We start from the raw sequence: 17,458 nt of genomic DNA, 5'->3' as shown, positions 1-17,458 counted from the left end.
GTAGTGCTTACCCCCATCAGGGTGTCACTGTTAAGTTGCCAGTGAACAGACAGCAACATCGCACCAGAATAGATTGCCCATTCTTCTCTGGTGGAACAACCTCAAATCACGTGCCTTAGGGATTGGAGTACAGCTTCTTGCCACCAGACCACCAGAGCTCTTTCACAATTTACACCAGAGCTTTCTTCCTTACATTCACAATTTACACCAGAGCTTTCTTCCTTACAACCTCATGTTTAGGAAAAGGTAACTAACATTTCTAGGCATCGGGGGGGGGGGGAAGAAAGAAAGAAAGAGAGAGAGAGAGAGAGAGAAAGCTTAGAAAGGTCCCTCACTTAGCCAAGCTTAAGTCAGTAAAGACATTGAGTTAATTTCTAGTCATGGTCAGGACAAAACTCTATTCTGTAGGGGTTTAATGGTATATTTTTTGGAACTAGATCACCAAATCTTCCTTCCAAAGTACCTCTAGATAAATCTGAACCCCCAACATTTGGTTAACAGCTGAAGATCCCAAAAGGATGGATTGACTCAGTGACAGGTGGCATAGGATGGGACAAGATTTAGATCCTTTGTTCACAGGGTTCCTATAAGTTGCAATCAACTCAGTGGCATTTAACAACACCAACAACCCTATTTCCATGACCCAGGGACACCTACCTGCTCAGCTTTACTCATAAATGATAGAGGCAAGATACGAACTTAGAGCTTTGAGTAGAAATCAAGCACTCTCTACTATAGAAGGCTGCTTTTTGGTTGAGGACCTTCTTCCCTGATTCCTTCTGATACAGTTAAATGAAGTTTGTTGACTATTTGTATTTCAGTGGCAATATGAATAGAAGACAAAGCTCTATTTTTACCTTGGGGTCATCATGTACCTTCACAATCCACCTGCTTTTCCTCACCAGCAGAAGCCATGGTCGAGGCAGAAGCAGGAACATGCCAAGGCAGAAGCGTGCATGTGCATTTTATCAGGTTTGCCAAGTATTTTTAAATGAACCATTTCCGATATCACATTGCATTCTCTCTTTTGAATCCTGCCACAACTCACACACAGGAAATTCTATTTCTGTATTTTGCTTTGTCTGAGTTCCCCAGTGGGTATTTGTCCTACCACAGAAAATCAAAACTTGGGAGGGAACTGGGAGCCGCTTTGTCTACCTCTACCGTTTTAAAATGGGAAATTGAGGTTAAGTAATCAGCCCAAGACCTCACAGTCTTTCCCCAGACCACACAACAAGCCACAGGGAGAACCAAGGGAAGACAGACGCTTGAGCTACGCTTGTCCTAATCGAGCTTTTCTTTACACAGATCAGCTGTGCTGAAAATATGTGCTCCCCTGAGCTTCGCCAGAGTTGTGGCCATCTATCATTAAAAGCAGTTTATGTCAGCAGCTGTCCCCTGTATGCGGACTAGCTCTGTTTTTTAGTAGACACATTACGAATGCATAAGCCACAACTCAAGTCTGCAGGCTTGTTACAATGCTGTAGTTTCACAAATTCCCAGGCACATCCAGAGGCCTCCTTAAGCATGCACAGACTGATTTCAGGGGTCTGCTAGCCTGATACTGGGTGTTTCCACGTGAACATTATTAGTAAAGTGCTGCTAATACATGAATCTAGATACTTTCGATAATTCCCTAAAAGCAATTAGAGGAATGTTCCCTATTTCAGACCTAGCCATATTGCAAACAGCTGAAGGATACCCCCAGCCTTCCGTGCATCCTTAAGAATGGAGGACAAATATTTGTCTTTTCGAAAAAGCTTGCTAGTTCTACTAGACAAGCATCATCAAGGTAGCTACTGCCCTCTAGTGTTATACATAAATAAAGTAAAAATCAGACCTGGTCAAGACATGAAATCCAAATTCAGTTTTTCAATGAATAGTGTGTAGGTAGTTTGGGACTTGTGGTAGGTAGTCTGGGAAAAAATATCAGAAAACAGAGACACTGCACTGGGCCAACCAGGTGTTTTCCCCAGGGATCGTGTTCTATTAGTTCACACTAACATCTCCATACTTGTTATAGACTGAAATACGTCCACACCAGTTGGCAGAAAGTCCCTCAATCCCCCTAGGACCTTCCTGACCACCTCAGAACCAGAATAATCCCCACAAGCCTCTAGATTAAAACCTTCACATTCTATAAAGACAGGTCTCCAGATCCTGAGCCACAGCTACAACGTCTGCTGTAATTCAGAGATGAAATCTTCTGAATGCTGAGATTAGAACCGTGCAGCTACTCTGTGAGTGAAGGATGTGACAGTCAGTCTTCTTCCGTAAAGATTTACAGCCTCAATAACTATTTGGGGCAACTCTGCTCTGTCCTATAAGGTTGTTGTGTGTCAGCCTCAACTTGATAGCAGTGATTAACTGTGTCCCAAACACTGTGTAGTCATAATACATAGATTCAATGATAGGTTCTTGTGGAATCCTCTGTGTATCAGATGGCATCTAATTTGGTTAGCACTGACACATCGGCCTTGAAGTGTCTATAGTCAGTATATAATAACATACACTCATATAATAATATTAAATAATAATATAATTATCATAATATACACTCCTCAGAGTGCTTGTAGGAAGTAGAATAAGAGGTTACACGATACTGCATGCCAGGTGACCTTGGTTAAGACCTTGACTACATCTGTCTGTATCTGTATGACTTCAAGAAAGTTACTTTAAGTTTATCCATCTGTGAAAGCAAGAAAATAGCACATCATTAGCTTATTATGAAAATTAAAGGAAGCAGTCTTCTTGTAAGTTTTTAGCACAGGCCCTGGTATTATACAGCATGTTGTGACTGTTTGCGAAAATCTAGATTGTGAAATATTAAAGACCATAATATATATTACCCAACCACCAAAGCAAATCATTTTTACCACTTTAATGAACCAAAGAACAAAAAAGCATAGGTCATCACAGCAATTCTACTTTCCAGGGACAGCCAGAGACGGTAACACATTCAGAGAGAGAAATTAGAGCATGAAAAATAGGAAGAGGAAGCAAAATCCTCTTTGGTCATTCCACACTGACAGCATCAGCTTATTCACTCCGTAAATGCGTTCATTATACACGGGAGTATTTACAGAACAGTTTGATCACATCTAGATGAATGTATTGTGCAGTTCCATCCAGTTTTTAAGTTACTGTAAACTGGTTAGTGTGTCCCTCTGCCCATTACCTACAAACAGTCCTTTTCGTGGCTCAGTGGAGTGAAATTCTGTCCTCTTGGTCACAGTTCAGTCAGTATGACACACGACTTTGGCTTTTAGTCATCTCAACACGGAGATGTTTGACAGAAAGATGAAAAGATCATCCCCTTCCTCTTCTGGCTGTGCCTCAGCTCACTTCATTAACAGCAATGTTATCACAACTGCTTTGTACAGCTTCAAAGCAATCTTGACAAAGTTTAGCAAACAGGGCCAGAAGATATGAACTTTGTTAACCTTGCTCACCATTCCAGGAGCGTATTACTGTAGCACGTATTCCTACTCAACATCTCCCCTTTACAAAGCTAGAAGTGTTCTCTCTTGCCCAAGGCCTGGATGGCCACATGGGTAGCAGTTGTTATAGGAATATACTGCAGCCTCTGGTCAAGAACAGTCACTTGTGTCTGGAGACTTATTACCTCTCCCCAAAGATGGCCTCTCTCTAGACCTACCTCTGCCCAGGAAGAATGGAATCTCTTAACATCCCCAACAACACTCATTGGAGTCCAAAGGTCTAGTATATGCTTTTAAAGTTCTACTGTTTTGCAATACTAGGCAAATAAGAAAAAGGAAGGGGGGGAATATTCACAAGTAGAAAAGACTATTAAAAAAATGGACCCTTTTACTTTCAAGAGTCCTTCCTGACCTTTTTTATTTACTTGACTTATCCCATTGGGGCCAGAGAATTGAGAACAGAAGATGGAGACACTCTTTTGTTCTGGCTGTTAGGTTTGTGGAGATCCAAAATTCATATTGATAAATGTATCTCATACAGAAAAATAGCTCTGACATTTTCCTCCCTTAAAACCTTAAGCACATAGAGTATTTTAATTTCTGACTCATTTAGAATGTAGAAAAGTTGGCAACTCTCTGTTCAGTTACTTGTAAATACTTTGAATTTTTCCTTTCTTAAAAGATTTTCTTCCATGTTATGTTAAAATAGCTTGAATTGAAATAGGCTAATCCATGGCATTTATATTAAACACTGTCATGCCATGGAGTGCTTTGGATTTTGGTGTTTGGGGTTTTTGTTGTTTTTTTTCTAGATCACAAATACTTTCCATCTACTTCCTCCAAATGCAGTTTTAAAAGAGAATTGACTGACAAAGGAGATTAATCAGAACTGGCTTTGACAAGCACTGTGGCAATTGGACAATTAAAACAGACATTCGGGGGTGGGGGGGGAGAAGAACGAACTGGGGAGGAGGGTGGAGAAAACAGTGCAACAATGAATGAATAAGAACCCAAAATCTCTGTAAATGTTCATTAAAACGAATAAAATTTAATAATAATTTAAAGAAAAGAAAAGAAAAAAGAGAATTGAGCTAGATTGCAAAACTATCTATTACATTTACTGGACAGTCAGCTGAGAATTCAGGGCTGCCTATATTGTATCCTTTTCCCACCTCTCTGTGACAAACTTAAACTCCAAAATACAGCCCAGCATCATTGTACTTCTATTCTGATTTCCAGTCTTTACCAAATTGTTGGAAACTTCCACTGTGAAATAACAGAAAATGGCTTCCTAAAGATTATCCTTCTCAAAATGATCATTATAGGTAGCAATAGCAACTCTACTCCAAATGTTTAATGTAATTGGATTTTCTTTTTTAATGTTTTTTTACTTTAATGAAAGTTTACAGAGACTTTGGATTTCCATTCTCTCATTGCTACACAGTTCCCTTCCTGCCCACACCTCCTGCCTAGTTCACTTTTCTCTTTGAAAAGTAAAAAAGAAAAAAAAATGTAAAAAAGAAAAAAATCTTTCATTGCTTTTTTAAATTTTTTTTATTTATTTTATTTTTGTTTTGTGTGTATACCTTCAAATTGGATCTGACTGGTACATGAGGAGATTGCCCCTCCTTCTCCAGCAGAGCATCTGGTGGATTCGAACTGCATACCTCTGGGATTGCAGTGCAGCTTCTTACCACTAGGCCACCAGAGCTCCCTAAATTCTTTCATTGTTAAACAATCCTCCTCCCCCAGTTCACTCCACTATGCAGGTTTCATTCTGGGCTCGTGTCATGACAATAATAACCATATATTCCTCCTAAACAGTTCTCTCCCTTATCTGCTTCAATGCAGTATACATTATTTATCCCCTCTAAGTTTCCCCCAACTCCAATGTCAATCCCGCTTTACAACAGTGGCCCTGCAATATTTGTCCTTTTGTGACTGAGATATTTCACTCAGCATAATGTCCTCCAGGTCACCTATTTTGTAGAATATTTCATGAGCTCCTTGTTTTTTGATGTAACATAATATTCCTTTGTGTGAATATTCGACAGCTTCTCTTTCCATTCATTTGTTGATGAGCACTTGGGTTGTTTCCAACTCTTTGCTATTGTGAATAAAACCACAATAAACATGGGTGTGTATATATTTGCTTGGGTGGCAGTTATGGTTTCTTTAGGGTATATTCCCAGTAGTGGAATTGTTGGATCAAATGGTATCTCTATTTCCAACTCTATGAGAAAGTGGCATATTGCCTTCCATAGTGGTTACACCATTTTACACTCCCACCAACAGTGAATAAGGGTTCCAGTTTCTCCACTCATCAGCATTTGTTGTTTGTTGTTTTGTTAAATTTTGCTATTGTTACTGGTGAGTTGATATCTCATAGTTGTTTTGATTTGCATCTCTCTTAAAGCTAGGGATTTTGAACATTTCTTCATGTGTTTTTTGCCATCTGAATGTTTTCTACGGTGAAGTGTCTGTTTTTCTTGAGTCATGAGGACCGACTTTCAGTCAGAAAGGGAAAACTCAAACCTCATTGCCATCGAGGTGGACCTGACTTGAGGGCTCACTCTCCAGGGAGTGTTTGGAGACTATGAATCACACTGGTTGAGAGAGTCCTTCTTTCTCCTACAAAGCTGCTGATGGATTCGAACCACCAGAGAAATGTGGCTTTCTCCACCAGAGCCCCAAGAAACAGAAAGCCTTCTCCTGTAACACATTTTAAAGAAATATGGCTGTACCATTGTCAAGTACTTTTTGAGGCTCCTAGAGTGCTATTTTTTGGGAGACCCACTTTAATAGGCTTGTGATTTGTCACCAATTGTTTACAGTTCATTTTACTAAGTTTTAAAAATTTCCTCTTTTGTGATACGTTTGTTGTTATGTGACTTTGAGCTGAGTATGACTCATAATGATGCCACTAGGAACAAAAGATCTAAACCTGTTCTTGGTTGCACCACCCTCATCATCTTTGAAATCCTTGAACCTACAGACCTTGTCTAATTTCCATAGGAAGCCATTGTTAAGGCTCTTTTTGCTCAGATCTCACTGAAATGACCACAAATTGTGATGTAAGGAAGTTTGAATTCCTGAAATTACACTTTGTATGTAAGAAGTGGAGAGCAGGCTGTTAGCGTCACGATGCCTCGCTGCTGAGCAGGACTTGTTATTGTGAGGCTAGATGGTCATGTCCGACTCACACCAGCCTGATGTACAACACGACGCAATACTGCCCGATCCTGCCCCAAACACAGTCGCTGCTGGGTTTGAGCCAATGGTGGCAGCCATTGTCATCAGTTCTTCTCATTGTTGAGGGTCTTAGTTGTGATTAAAGAAACCTAATATCCAATGGGCTGACAAAAGAACAAACAAATCTGTCTTGGAGGAGTGAAGCTAAGATGCTCCTTTGGGGCAAAGATGGTGAAACTACCTCACATATCTAGGGCACGTTGTTAGGAGGGCTCAGTCCTTGGAAAAAGGTGAAGTGTCAGCGAAAGGGAAGGAGATCTTCAATGAGATGTGCTTGAGCAGAAGTCATGAAGACGGTGCTGAATAAGGACAAGGTTCGGCTCTATTGCTCATAGCGTCACAAAGAGTCAGAGTTGACTCAGGGACACCTAACAGTCACAGCAACCTAGCACATTAACTTCAGAAAATGACAGTCACTGAAGGGTATTTTCTTTTTCGACAGTCTTTGAAATTTTTATATGTTTAAGCCAGCAGGACCAAAAAGGAATCAACAGCTAAACTGATGCGTTAAGGGAAGATGATAGTGATTCCTCACTGCCCAGCTCACAGTTCAAACCTTCCAGAGAGTATAATACGATTCTGTGAAACAAATGCCCTGTTCGTTCTGCAGTAATTAATGACAATCGCAACTTTTATTTCACCACTTAACCTCTGTGGGCAGCACTACACTGTTCCGTCTCATCATTAATCTTGGTGGAAATCTTACTGCTGCCGCAAAAGTTGTGCATACAAATTCCCCAGGCAAGCCTCTGCAAATTAAACAAAATGTGCTTTAAGCATGCCTCACAATCAAAGGCTCTGTCTACATGATTTTGTTCCAAACTGCTCTTTGGGTTGTCTGTACTGAAAGACAACACAGCTCCCCACAATAGCACTAAGCTGCGGACAGGAAAATACATTGAGAGGCAAAAATCAAGCACAGCCCCGGGCAGTCCCTCTAATGTATGTTGAGTCTGTCTTAGTGGAGGGGTTTGTCCCATCTGACTTTCTCTAATCTGAGAAAAACAAAAAAGAGTTAAGCCATCAGAGTCAATTTCACCTCAGTATCATGTGATGCAACAAAATATCTCCATTGGTTTTTAAAGCTGTGACCTTTAGAAAACAGATTGCCAGACCTTTCCTCCTCTGAAGTTGGAAACACCAATCCTTTGGCTAGCCATCCAGGGGTTAACCATTCACACCATCCAGAGACCACAGAACAACCTGACGTGAAAGTGGAAACCACTTCTCAGAGCTCATGGGAGGCTTAGCCTACTGCTCACTTTTCTTAGAAAACTGTCTGTGAAGTAAGTTACATTTTTTAAAAAATGAAAGAAAATTCTGCAGGAATGAGCAAGAGTGTTGTTTCCCTTACCTGGGTTATATGATCGGAACTTCAGTGTGCTGTCTCAGGCATTCCAGAGGACAACCATAATCAGAAATTCATGAGAAGGAAGCATACATGAAGGCCATCTGACTGGCCTTGGTCACTAATTTTTTTGACACAAGCTTATAAATGGAGCTTTATAAAGGACTAGCTTTTAAAAGTGTATTTAACTTAATGTTTTATCAGAATAATAAACGGATGAGATCATTACTAGTTCTACACAATTGTGAGAGAGAATGCGCAGATGGAGGGATGCTTGCAAATGGCTGTTGAGAGCGTGGGTTTTGCTAAGAGAAATTCAGAATGCTCGACTGAAAAATGCCTCAACTATATCAAGACTAAGACACCGCCTCACGTGGTCTCTAGATTTCTAATGAAGAATCCGATACAGCTAGCCTTCAAGACCATGGCCTGCTCTTGAGCAATGCTATGTGCCTGGTTTGCCAAAGCATTTCTCCATCTTGGTATCCTGTGAATGTCTGTTATTTTCTGAGTAGATGTTTTCATAGAATATTGTCTTTAAAATCAGATTGTCTCTTCTATACTGAAAGCATTTTTTATGTTTTCTAATTTAAAAAGTAACATTTTCTTAATAACTGCAATAAAGCTAAAAGTAGGATGTGTAGTTTTTGCAAACGCATAATAGCTGATAAAATTTTACATTTGTAAGATTAATATATTATACTGCTACATATAGTTTAAAACATATTTTTAAAAAGCTTATAAAATGCATAACAAGTAATAGTCCTCTTACAAACTGAATGTGCACTTTACCCACTGTAAGGTCATTGCATTTGAGTTTTATTACTAATCTCCCTTGTGCTACCTAGCCATGAAGGCCATGGAGGAAAATCTTGGGAAGAGTTTTTTGTTTGAGTGTTGTTTCTTACTTGGTTGTTTTGTTTCTTTGTTTGTTTCACCCAGGTACTAGCACAAAGCCTGGCACAATAAAATTTGATGCATGCATAAATGAGCTAATGGAAAATACTGATCCTTCCTGTGTAGGCTGATACTTTTTTTTTTAATATTTTTTTTTACAGAGGTTTTGGATTTCCATTCATTCATTGCCGCAATTTTCCCCCTTTCCACCCCTCCCCACCAGCTCGCTTCTCCCTCCGAAGAGAGAAAAAAGAAAAAATTCCTTCATTAGTATACAATTCCCAAGTCCCTCCCCCCCACCCCCCACCCCGAGTACACTTCTCTGTGCAACCTTAATTCTGGATTGCTGTGCTGATACTTTTACTCAGTCTAAATCAAACAACAAAGTGAGCTTTCAGTAGGCGCCCTCAGGAAATGGACCTTAAGTATCTGACACATTGTCCGTTCCTCTCAGACCCTGAGGGAGCTCGGTCACAGAGTACCGCTGACTGCAGCTTTAGTGGAGAGAACATCATTTGAGTCCTGGTGACTTACAACCTGGTCACGTCCTTGAACCTCTCAGACCACTCATATATGCACAGAAAAAAGTTGATTCCTAACATTGGTCTCAGCTGATTGAGAGGATTTAGGAAAATAGAAGAGACTTAGGTGACTATAAAAAAAAAAAAAAGTCCAGCCTCACTTCTCACAGATTTGCTCGGAATTATTTTATTATAATTATTATTTTTAATAATAACACAAGGTACTCGAGAACCACCTGGGAATGAGATTACTTATACATGAATGTCACAAATAGCCATACCTTGCTCACTAGGCATTCTTTGACAAAATAAAAGCTCAAAAGTCAGCTTCATGAGGTGAGACAGTACAGCTAGATCATTTAAAAGCAGCTACTTCTAAAGTGGTTGTCGTGAACTATGTCACGGACATGAACAGATTTGCTCAATGAAGTGCAGCCTCATCCCTTTAACCCTGCTTGAGTGACATTAAGAGCTTCTTTAGGTGCAAAGTAAAATGAGAAAGAACTGATGGCCAGCAATGCTGTCCATTATTCCCTCAACAACCTGCCACCGGGGCTATTTTTAAAGAAGCATTTATCTCAGCAGGAGTGACAGCATTAAAGAAGTGACCAGGTGCCACTGCCAGACAATCCTTCACCAGGAAAGGCTGCAGAGGGCAGGGCGGCTGCACCCTGCACAAAGGACTCCATGATGGATGAGATGGCAAATGTCCTTGGTTAGTTAGGCAGCTGGTTTCAAGAGTCATAAAGATAGTGTAAAGTGAGAGCGTAAAAACCAAAGGGAGCCAAACCCTAAACGATTGTGGCTATCCCTAGCACTCAAAAATTAATCAACTTTCAGATTTACAAGGCCCTTCTTAACCAAACATGCAAACTCTAACTGGCTTGCAAATTTCTTAAGTGGTAGCTGTTCACTGAATTATATTATCCCACCAAAAAATAATGTTCTCAGGAATGTAGTAAGCCTGGACTTAGACAAGTCTCTTTTCTGAAGCTAGCAACTGTATGGCAAGAATAAGGAAAGTATGTTACGATTCTATTACATCAGACCTCTGATACAGTAGTTATGTTAGATAACTCCCATAAAACATGGAAATAAATATTATGACACAATGAGATGTATGTACATAAATATATACTCACTGGAATATACACTCACTCCTTTTCAATGCCTTGAGCTGGTGAGACCTGGAGCCATTTATGTCATAGATATAAAATGGCTTATATATACTGTAATGAGCCCTGCTAGGGTAATGGGTTATGTGATGGGCTGGTAAATGACAGGTTAGTGGTTTGAACCCATCTTGCATCTCTATGGGAGAAAGTGGGCAGTCTGTTCCCTTTAAGGTTTACAGCCCTGGAAACCTGTTGGAGACATGCTGTGGGTCTGACCTAAGGACACTGGGTTGGTACATATATATGTATTTTTACATGAATAATGCAGGCTTACTATGCTTGTTTACCAACTGCATCCTCCTTACCCCATAGATAATTTTGAAAGTGCAGCTGTGTCAACTGTTACAGGGGGTTTTGTTTTCTTTTTACTTGCTGCTGTAACAAAAGTTAGCATAGCACAAGCATGAAAAGCCATCTAATAATGGAGGATGAGGGCTGGCAAACAGAAGTAGAAGATACACATTATACATGTGAAATACGAGATGTATGTATCCAAGCTGTCAAATTAAGGAGCTAGATTTGTTTTGTCTTTCTCCTCTGTGTTGAGAAAAGTGGGGGATGATAAAGAGAAGAAGAACAGAATAAGCATTTTAACCACAAAAAAATGTATCTCAAATAAAGGATCAAGAGATATCATCTAAACTGTGCTTTTCTCCTGTACACCTTGGAGTTGCCACAGAACCCAAACGCTTCTCCAGAACAAACAAAAAGCACTGAGTGCAATCCAGGTGAATCTGTTTTAGGTCTTTGGAGATTTTTGGAAGGAAAGGATGACATTTTGCCGCCATTGAGAGTGCTGTAAACTAAGTCAAAGGACTAGCTCTTACAGACTAACGTTCATTTCGCTTCAGCAAGTTCACTCCCAGTAGGAGGAGCCCAGAACTCATTGTCCCTTCCATTGGGAGACAGGTTTTATTGACAGTATTCCTTTTTTATATACTTAGGAAAAGGCTTCAAGTTATTGCTCATTCTTCTCAGGGATGCTTACTTCAACTTCCTGCCACCTCCACCTCATAATGTTCCAAAATGGATGAGCAGATGCATTCCCTTGAAGCACACGAGAAAAACGGATTTGACAACCCTATGCTCCCTATGCTTGGGACGATGGAGAAATGACAAACCAGGTGCATTGACTGCAGAAATGGGCTGGAGAGTGTTGGGCAGTGGAAGGATGGCACAGGATAGGACAGGGTTCAGATCTGTTGTTTGTAGAGTCACTATGAGTCGTGTTCCACTTGACGACACCTAACAATAACAACAATAAAATACTCCTGTGAGGAAAAGAAAAGAGATCTGCTCCCCGAAGCTTTGCAGTCTGGTGGTCTCTTTGGGGTAGTCCTTCTCTGTCTTACAGGGTCACGATGAGTCAGCTCCAATTCCATGACAATGAGTCAGGTTCTGTTTATACTCCCTACAAAAGAAGCCTGGTAGCCTGGTGGCTGGTCTTGGCTGCTAACCTTAGGGTCTGTAATTCAAGCCCTCCAGCTGCTGTTCAGGAGAATAAATGTGGCAATCCCCACCTGTGATTATTACAGCCTTGGAAACCCTATGGGGCAGTTTTAAATGTAAAACAATTGTTCTAATTGAATTGGCAGCAGTGGGGGTTTTTTGGTATTTTTTGGTTGGGTTTTGGTTTTTGATGTTTTGCTTTGAAAGAGGTTTCTTGTCTGTTTTTGGAGATTTTTTGCTTTGTTAATATTCCCTCCATCCCACACCAATAATTTTTTTATTATAAAACCCTTGACCTGGGACACATGGCTTAGATTTCCCATAGGACATGTCCAGTTGTAACAAACAGGAATTGTAGTTTACTCCTAAAATAAACTGAAAGGATTTACATTCTGAAGTACTGTGGCTACACTTCCCCATCCCTCCCTCAATCTTCCATCGTCCACAGTGTTTTGTTCTCCAACAAAGAGGGTGCCAGAGGCCACGCAACTCATCTCATGTTCTTTCTGGGTGAGCAGCAAAGTCAAACACGCCAATAGTGAGAACGAGCTTGAGTTTCACATGGGAGCAGTAAAATAGAGAAATGCAACTACTCCGCTTACACGAAGACCAGTGCTAGAATAAATGAACTGTACACACTGAGTTTGCTAAACGCATCCTCTCAACAGCAAGTTAAATGGCTATAAGAAATTGTGTTTGCATTTCATTCATTTGGACTCAATTTCCTGGGACATCAAACACCAAGCCCCCCACAAAGTATGGCTCAGATGCTGGCAAATATTTGCGGAAATCATTTCTGGAAAGTAACCCCAATGCAATTATGTACAAATTTAGTTCATAGCCTATCTAGCCTACTTCATTTTCTTCTAATAGAGAAAAAAATAAATAAATACAGTGCCATTTTAAACTCTGCCATCTAATCAGTACGATAAGCTTAGGACACTTGAGAAGAAAGGTAAGTTTCTATGGATATTGTTCAAATATTTGAGGTTTTATATCAGAGTTATTGTTTTTTAGACATCAGGGTATCCTCAATGCTACTGTGCCAATTCTCAAGGTAATACATATTTAAATACAAAATTAAGTGTATCCTATGCTTCAATCCTGATATATATTTGGTGGCTCTAACTCCCAGCCAAGTCAGTATGTTAAATCATTGGTCTCCCCATAGGAGTTTTGTGGAGGAGCTTGTATGTTTGTCACATTCAAAACCATTTCTAAATGCAAATAAGTCTTTGCATCCTGCTGAGGAAAATGCACATCTCTGGCTTGGAGTATTGACTCACTGGAGAATGTACCCGTCTTCCCAATATTTTGGCAAGAGGAAACTTGAAGCCAAGCACACCATTCTATGATTCTAAGGGTAACTTGGGCACCCCCAAATCAGTCACCTGAGTTACAAACCTATCAACAGCTGAAATGAGTCCTAAACTATAAGTCACAAAATCAACTGCTCCTTTCGTGCAATCCAAAGTCTCCGCTGGACAGTAACAGACAGAAAGTGTGAGTGCCTGTACGGAATCCCAGACGAGATTCTTCACTTTCCTCGCCCATGAAGTTGCTCACATCAGGACCTGCTCTCGTGTCTCTGGCAGTCGGAGAGCAATCAGGCCACCCCCAACAAGAGAAGCAGCAGCCAGGAGGATGGGGACAACTTTGGTTATGCCCACAAAAGAAGAAAAGATGGTGTTTCCCAGGATGGCACCAAATTTGCATAAGCCATTGAGGATGCCAAAGGCTGTTGCCCTGTGAAAGAAAAGGAAAGAGAGTCATTGAAAGCTTGAAGCAGACCTCAGTAGAAGAGTGGAGCTAGGTGGCTTTGGGTTATCCCCTTGTTGGGAGTGATGGATAATCAGATTGTGGGAGAGATTGTTTCTTAAATGTAGAAGTAACAGCTGCATTGGGAAAATCTGCTGTCAGGGACCTCTCCAGGGTATTGAAAAAGCAACGATGTCAGTCTAGAAACTAAGGTGCACTTAATCGAGGCCATGTTCTTTGCAATTACTTGCTATGCATCACAGAGCTGGACAATGATTAAGGATGCTAGAAGAAGAATCGATGCCATTGAGTTGTGGTGCTGGAGAAGAGTCTTGAATATATCATGAACTGTCATGAAAACAAATAGGCCTATCTTGGAGAGTTTTCCTTGGAGGCTAGGATTTTGAAGCTCCATCTCACATACTTTGGGTCCAGATGAGATGGACTGATACAGTGACTAGAACAATGGGGGCTGGTGTGTCAGAATTTGTGAAACTGGCTCAGCACAGGGCAGGTTTCAGAGCTGCTGTATGTAGGATTGCTATGCATCACAGATGACTCAACAGCACATAACAACAACAACACAACTGCCCATTTAAATCAAATTTGGATTCATATAAAATTTTAGGAAAATAATTATGGATAATCTCAGCCACTGAAAGGCTACGGACATTTTCAACTATTTTATTCACATTTTTTTTTCTTTAAAAATATTCCTTTTAAAAAAAGCAGAGAGTGTACTCCTTTAGTAATACCTTTAACTTTCTTGTGGCAGAGACAGCAGCTCTTGTTGTAGGCGCTGTCAAGTCAACTATAATTCAGCGCCTCACTACATCGTACCACCATTTCTTCTAACATAAGGCTGCGCTTGTCTGCTTGACTCCCTTGCTATTAAGTGTGGCCATGTGTCTCAGCTTTGTCCAACAGACGGAAAATGCTTGTGGCCACTCCAAAGAAATTGTCTCCAGAGCTACAGTGAGCAGGCTTTTTACTCTTTTCTCTATCATCCCTCTTCCTTTTATTTTGCTTCCTAGAATACAGAGGTCTCATTTGAGGCTGTAACAGTTGGGGACACGCAACACAGACCAACAGGACAGAAGGGAAGTAACAAGGTGTAAAGACCGCAGAGTACCTGCAGGGGAGAAAAATAACCTGTTTACCTTTTTGAGGCTGTAGTTAATTGAAGTTTCTGGTACCCATGAAATGTCCAATATTATTCATTATTCTTTGGTCCCATTTCCCTTTGATAGCAATTACTAACCGTCTCTACTTGACACCATCCATATAGAGAGAAAATATTCCCAACACTTTTTCTTCTCTACTGAAGTGTTTTGCTATTCGCACTAAAAGTTTAGTAAAATTTGGGATTTTTTTTTCTGCATTAAAAAATAATAATAAATAAATATTATTTTAATGCATTTGTTTATTTATTGTAGCTTTGAAATCATTGCAGCCACCAATACCATCTCTTTTATTTTCAAACTGTTCTGCATCTTTTCTACATGTGTATTTTTCTAAATAAATTTTAAAATAATTTTTCACATTAAAAAAAATCACATTAAAGACCTGATTAGGCTATGTTAAAGTTAGAGGAAAACTTGATTTGTTTGTAAATTGAATCTTCTTATTGAAAGAAATGAGGTATATGTTGACATATGTTTGTTTTATTTCTCTTTTAAAAATATTTCTCAGTAGAATTGTATCATTTGTTCATGTTGTTGTTGTTGTTATGTGCCGTCGAGTCGTTTGCGACTCATAGCAACCCTACGTACAACAGCCCTAAACCCTGCTCTATCCTGTGCCAATCACATTGCCTCTGACACACACATCCCGATTACCCCAGTCACTGAATCAATCCACCTCATAGAGGGTCTTCCCCTCCTGAGCTGTCCCTCTACTCTACCAAGCATGATGTCCCTCTCCAAGGACCTGTCTCTCCTTACAACATGTCCAAAGTATGTCAGACGAAGCCCCAGAACCTTTACCTCCAAGGAGTAGCCTGGTTTAACCCTCTCTAGGATGAATCTGTTTTCTTGGCAGTCCATGGTACATTCAATACTCTTCTCCAGCACCACAGCTCAAAGGCGTCAATTCTTCTGTCCTCCCTAGTCATTGTCCAGCTCTCTGATGCATAACAAGTGATTGCAAAGACCATGGCCTGTATCAGGCGCACCTTCCTCTCCAAAGAGACACCGTTGCTCTTGAGTACTTTAGAGAGGTCACTAAAAGCAGAACTTTCCCATCACAATACGTTTTTTTATTTCCTGGCTGCTGGTGCCAAGAGTGTTGACTATGGAGGCAAGCAAACTGAAGCTGTGACAATCTCAATCTTTTTGCCAACCATCCTGATGCTACCAATTGGTCCAGTGGTGAGAATCTTTGTCTTCTTGACATTGAGCCTCAGTCCATACTGAAGGCTGCAGTCCTTGACCCTCTGCAGTAAGTGCATGAGGTCCTCCTCAGTTTCAGCAAGCAAGGTTGTGTCATCTGCATAACACAGATTGTTGTTAGATCTTCCACCAATCCTAATGCCACGCATCTTGTAGCTATTTTCTTTTTCTAATTAAATTCACTCCTATGTGTTTTATTATTTTTTGCTGTTATCAAATGTTTTTCATTATCATTTCATTATCTTTTTTAATGTATTCAAAAACTTCTACAGTATTACCAATCTTGCTTCTTATTTTTAAAATAACAGGTCCTCAAACACTCTACAATAATAGCAACTCACTTTCCAATATGGTACCAGAAAATGAGCCCCATCAGGTTCAAGTAGCTCAAAATATGATTGAGGATGAGCTGTCCCCTCAAAGTTGATTCTCTCTTAATGAACAAATGGAATATCTGTGAAGACGTCATGCTTGGAAAAGTAAAAAATCATCAAAAGTGAGGAAGACCTTCAATCAAAGGAATTGGCATAGTGACAACAGCAAGGGACTTGAGATGGCAGAGATTGTGAGGACGGGACAGGATAAGGCTAAGTGTCACTCTATTGCTCAAAGGGTCACTGTGAGTCACCGCAGACTCCATGAGAGTGAGACTCTACCCAGAAGGAAGAGAGAGTTTTGCAAATGTTTTGTCTCTAATAGTTCTTTCAATTAATATACTTTCATTTTCTAGATGTACAATCTTATCTCATGGAAATAATATTTCCGTCTCTTATTTTTTTTAAACTTAACAATTTTTTAGTTTGTGATAAAAGGCTCCAAGTATATTCTTTGTCTCTTCCTTAGCTACTTATATGTTAGCACCTCTGTCACCAAATTTTGGGGCTACTGTTAACTTTTCTTTGCAACGTTTCATTTACTCATCTTCCACACAGTTCCAGTCCTTTCTGACCATAGGCTATTTGTCTGTCCTGTTTCAAATTTAGAATTTACTCTCCATACAAAGTCTCCTAAGTAACAATTTTTACCCTGTATCTTTAAATCAAGCCTCTTCCTAAACAATGAGCACAAAATAAAAGTCATACCTTGAGCTCTCATGTTTCTTTCTCTGCTTTATGTCTTTCCTTCACACTCATTCCACATTGATCCACTTCTTCACCTTTCCATTATCATTTCCTCCCTTCCTCCTTCCCTCCTCTCTCTCTCTCTCTCTCTCTCTCTCTCTCTCTCT

General features: G+C 40.1%; 1 protein-coding gene across 1 annotated transcript in view; it reads right to left on the bottom strand.

The window, feature by feature from the left end:
• Positions 1–13,644: 13,644 nt before the first annotated feature.
• The window catches only part of SV2B (synaptic vesicle glycoprotein 2B), a 124,090-nt gene continuing 120,276 nt past the window's right edge, over positions 13,645–17,458 (bottom strand). Inside the window, exon 12 of the mRNA XM_006885187.1 lies at positions 13,645–13,828. Within this exon, the coding sequence (XP_006885249.1) occupies positions 13,645–13,828 (184 nt within the window). The remainder of the gene's footprint in view (positions 13,829–17,458) is intronic.

The sequence above is a fragment of the Elephantulus edwardii genome, unplaced genomic scaffold (assembly GCF_000299155.1).
Source record: "Elephantulus edwardii isolate Elephantulus edwardi_28Jun2011 unplaced genomic scaffold, EleEdw1.0 scaffold00041, whole genome shotgun sequence".
Classification (NCBI taxonomy): Eukaryota; Metazoa; Chordata; class Mammalia; order Macroscelidea; family Macroscelididae; genus Elephantulus; species Elephantulus edwardii.
The sequence above is the reverse complement of the archived record's forward strand: the minus strand, read 5'-3'. Positions and strand labels throughout refer to the sequence as shown.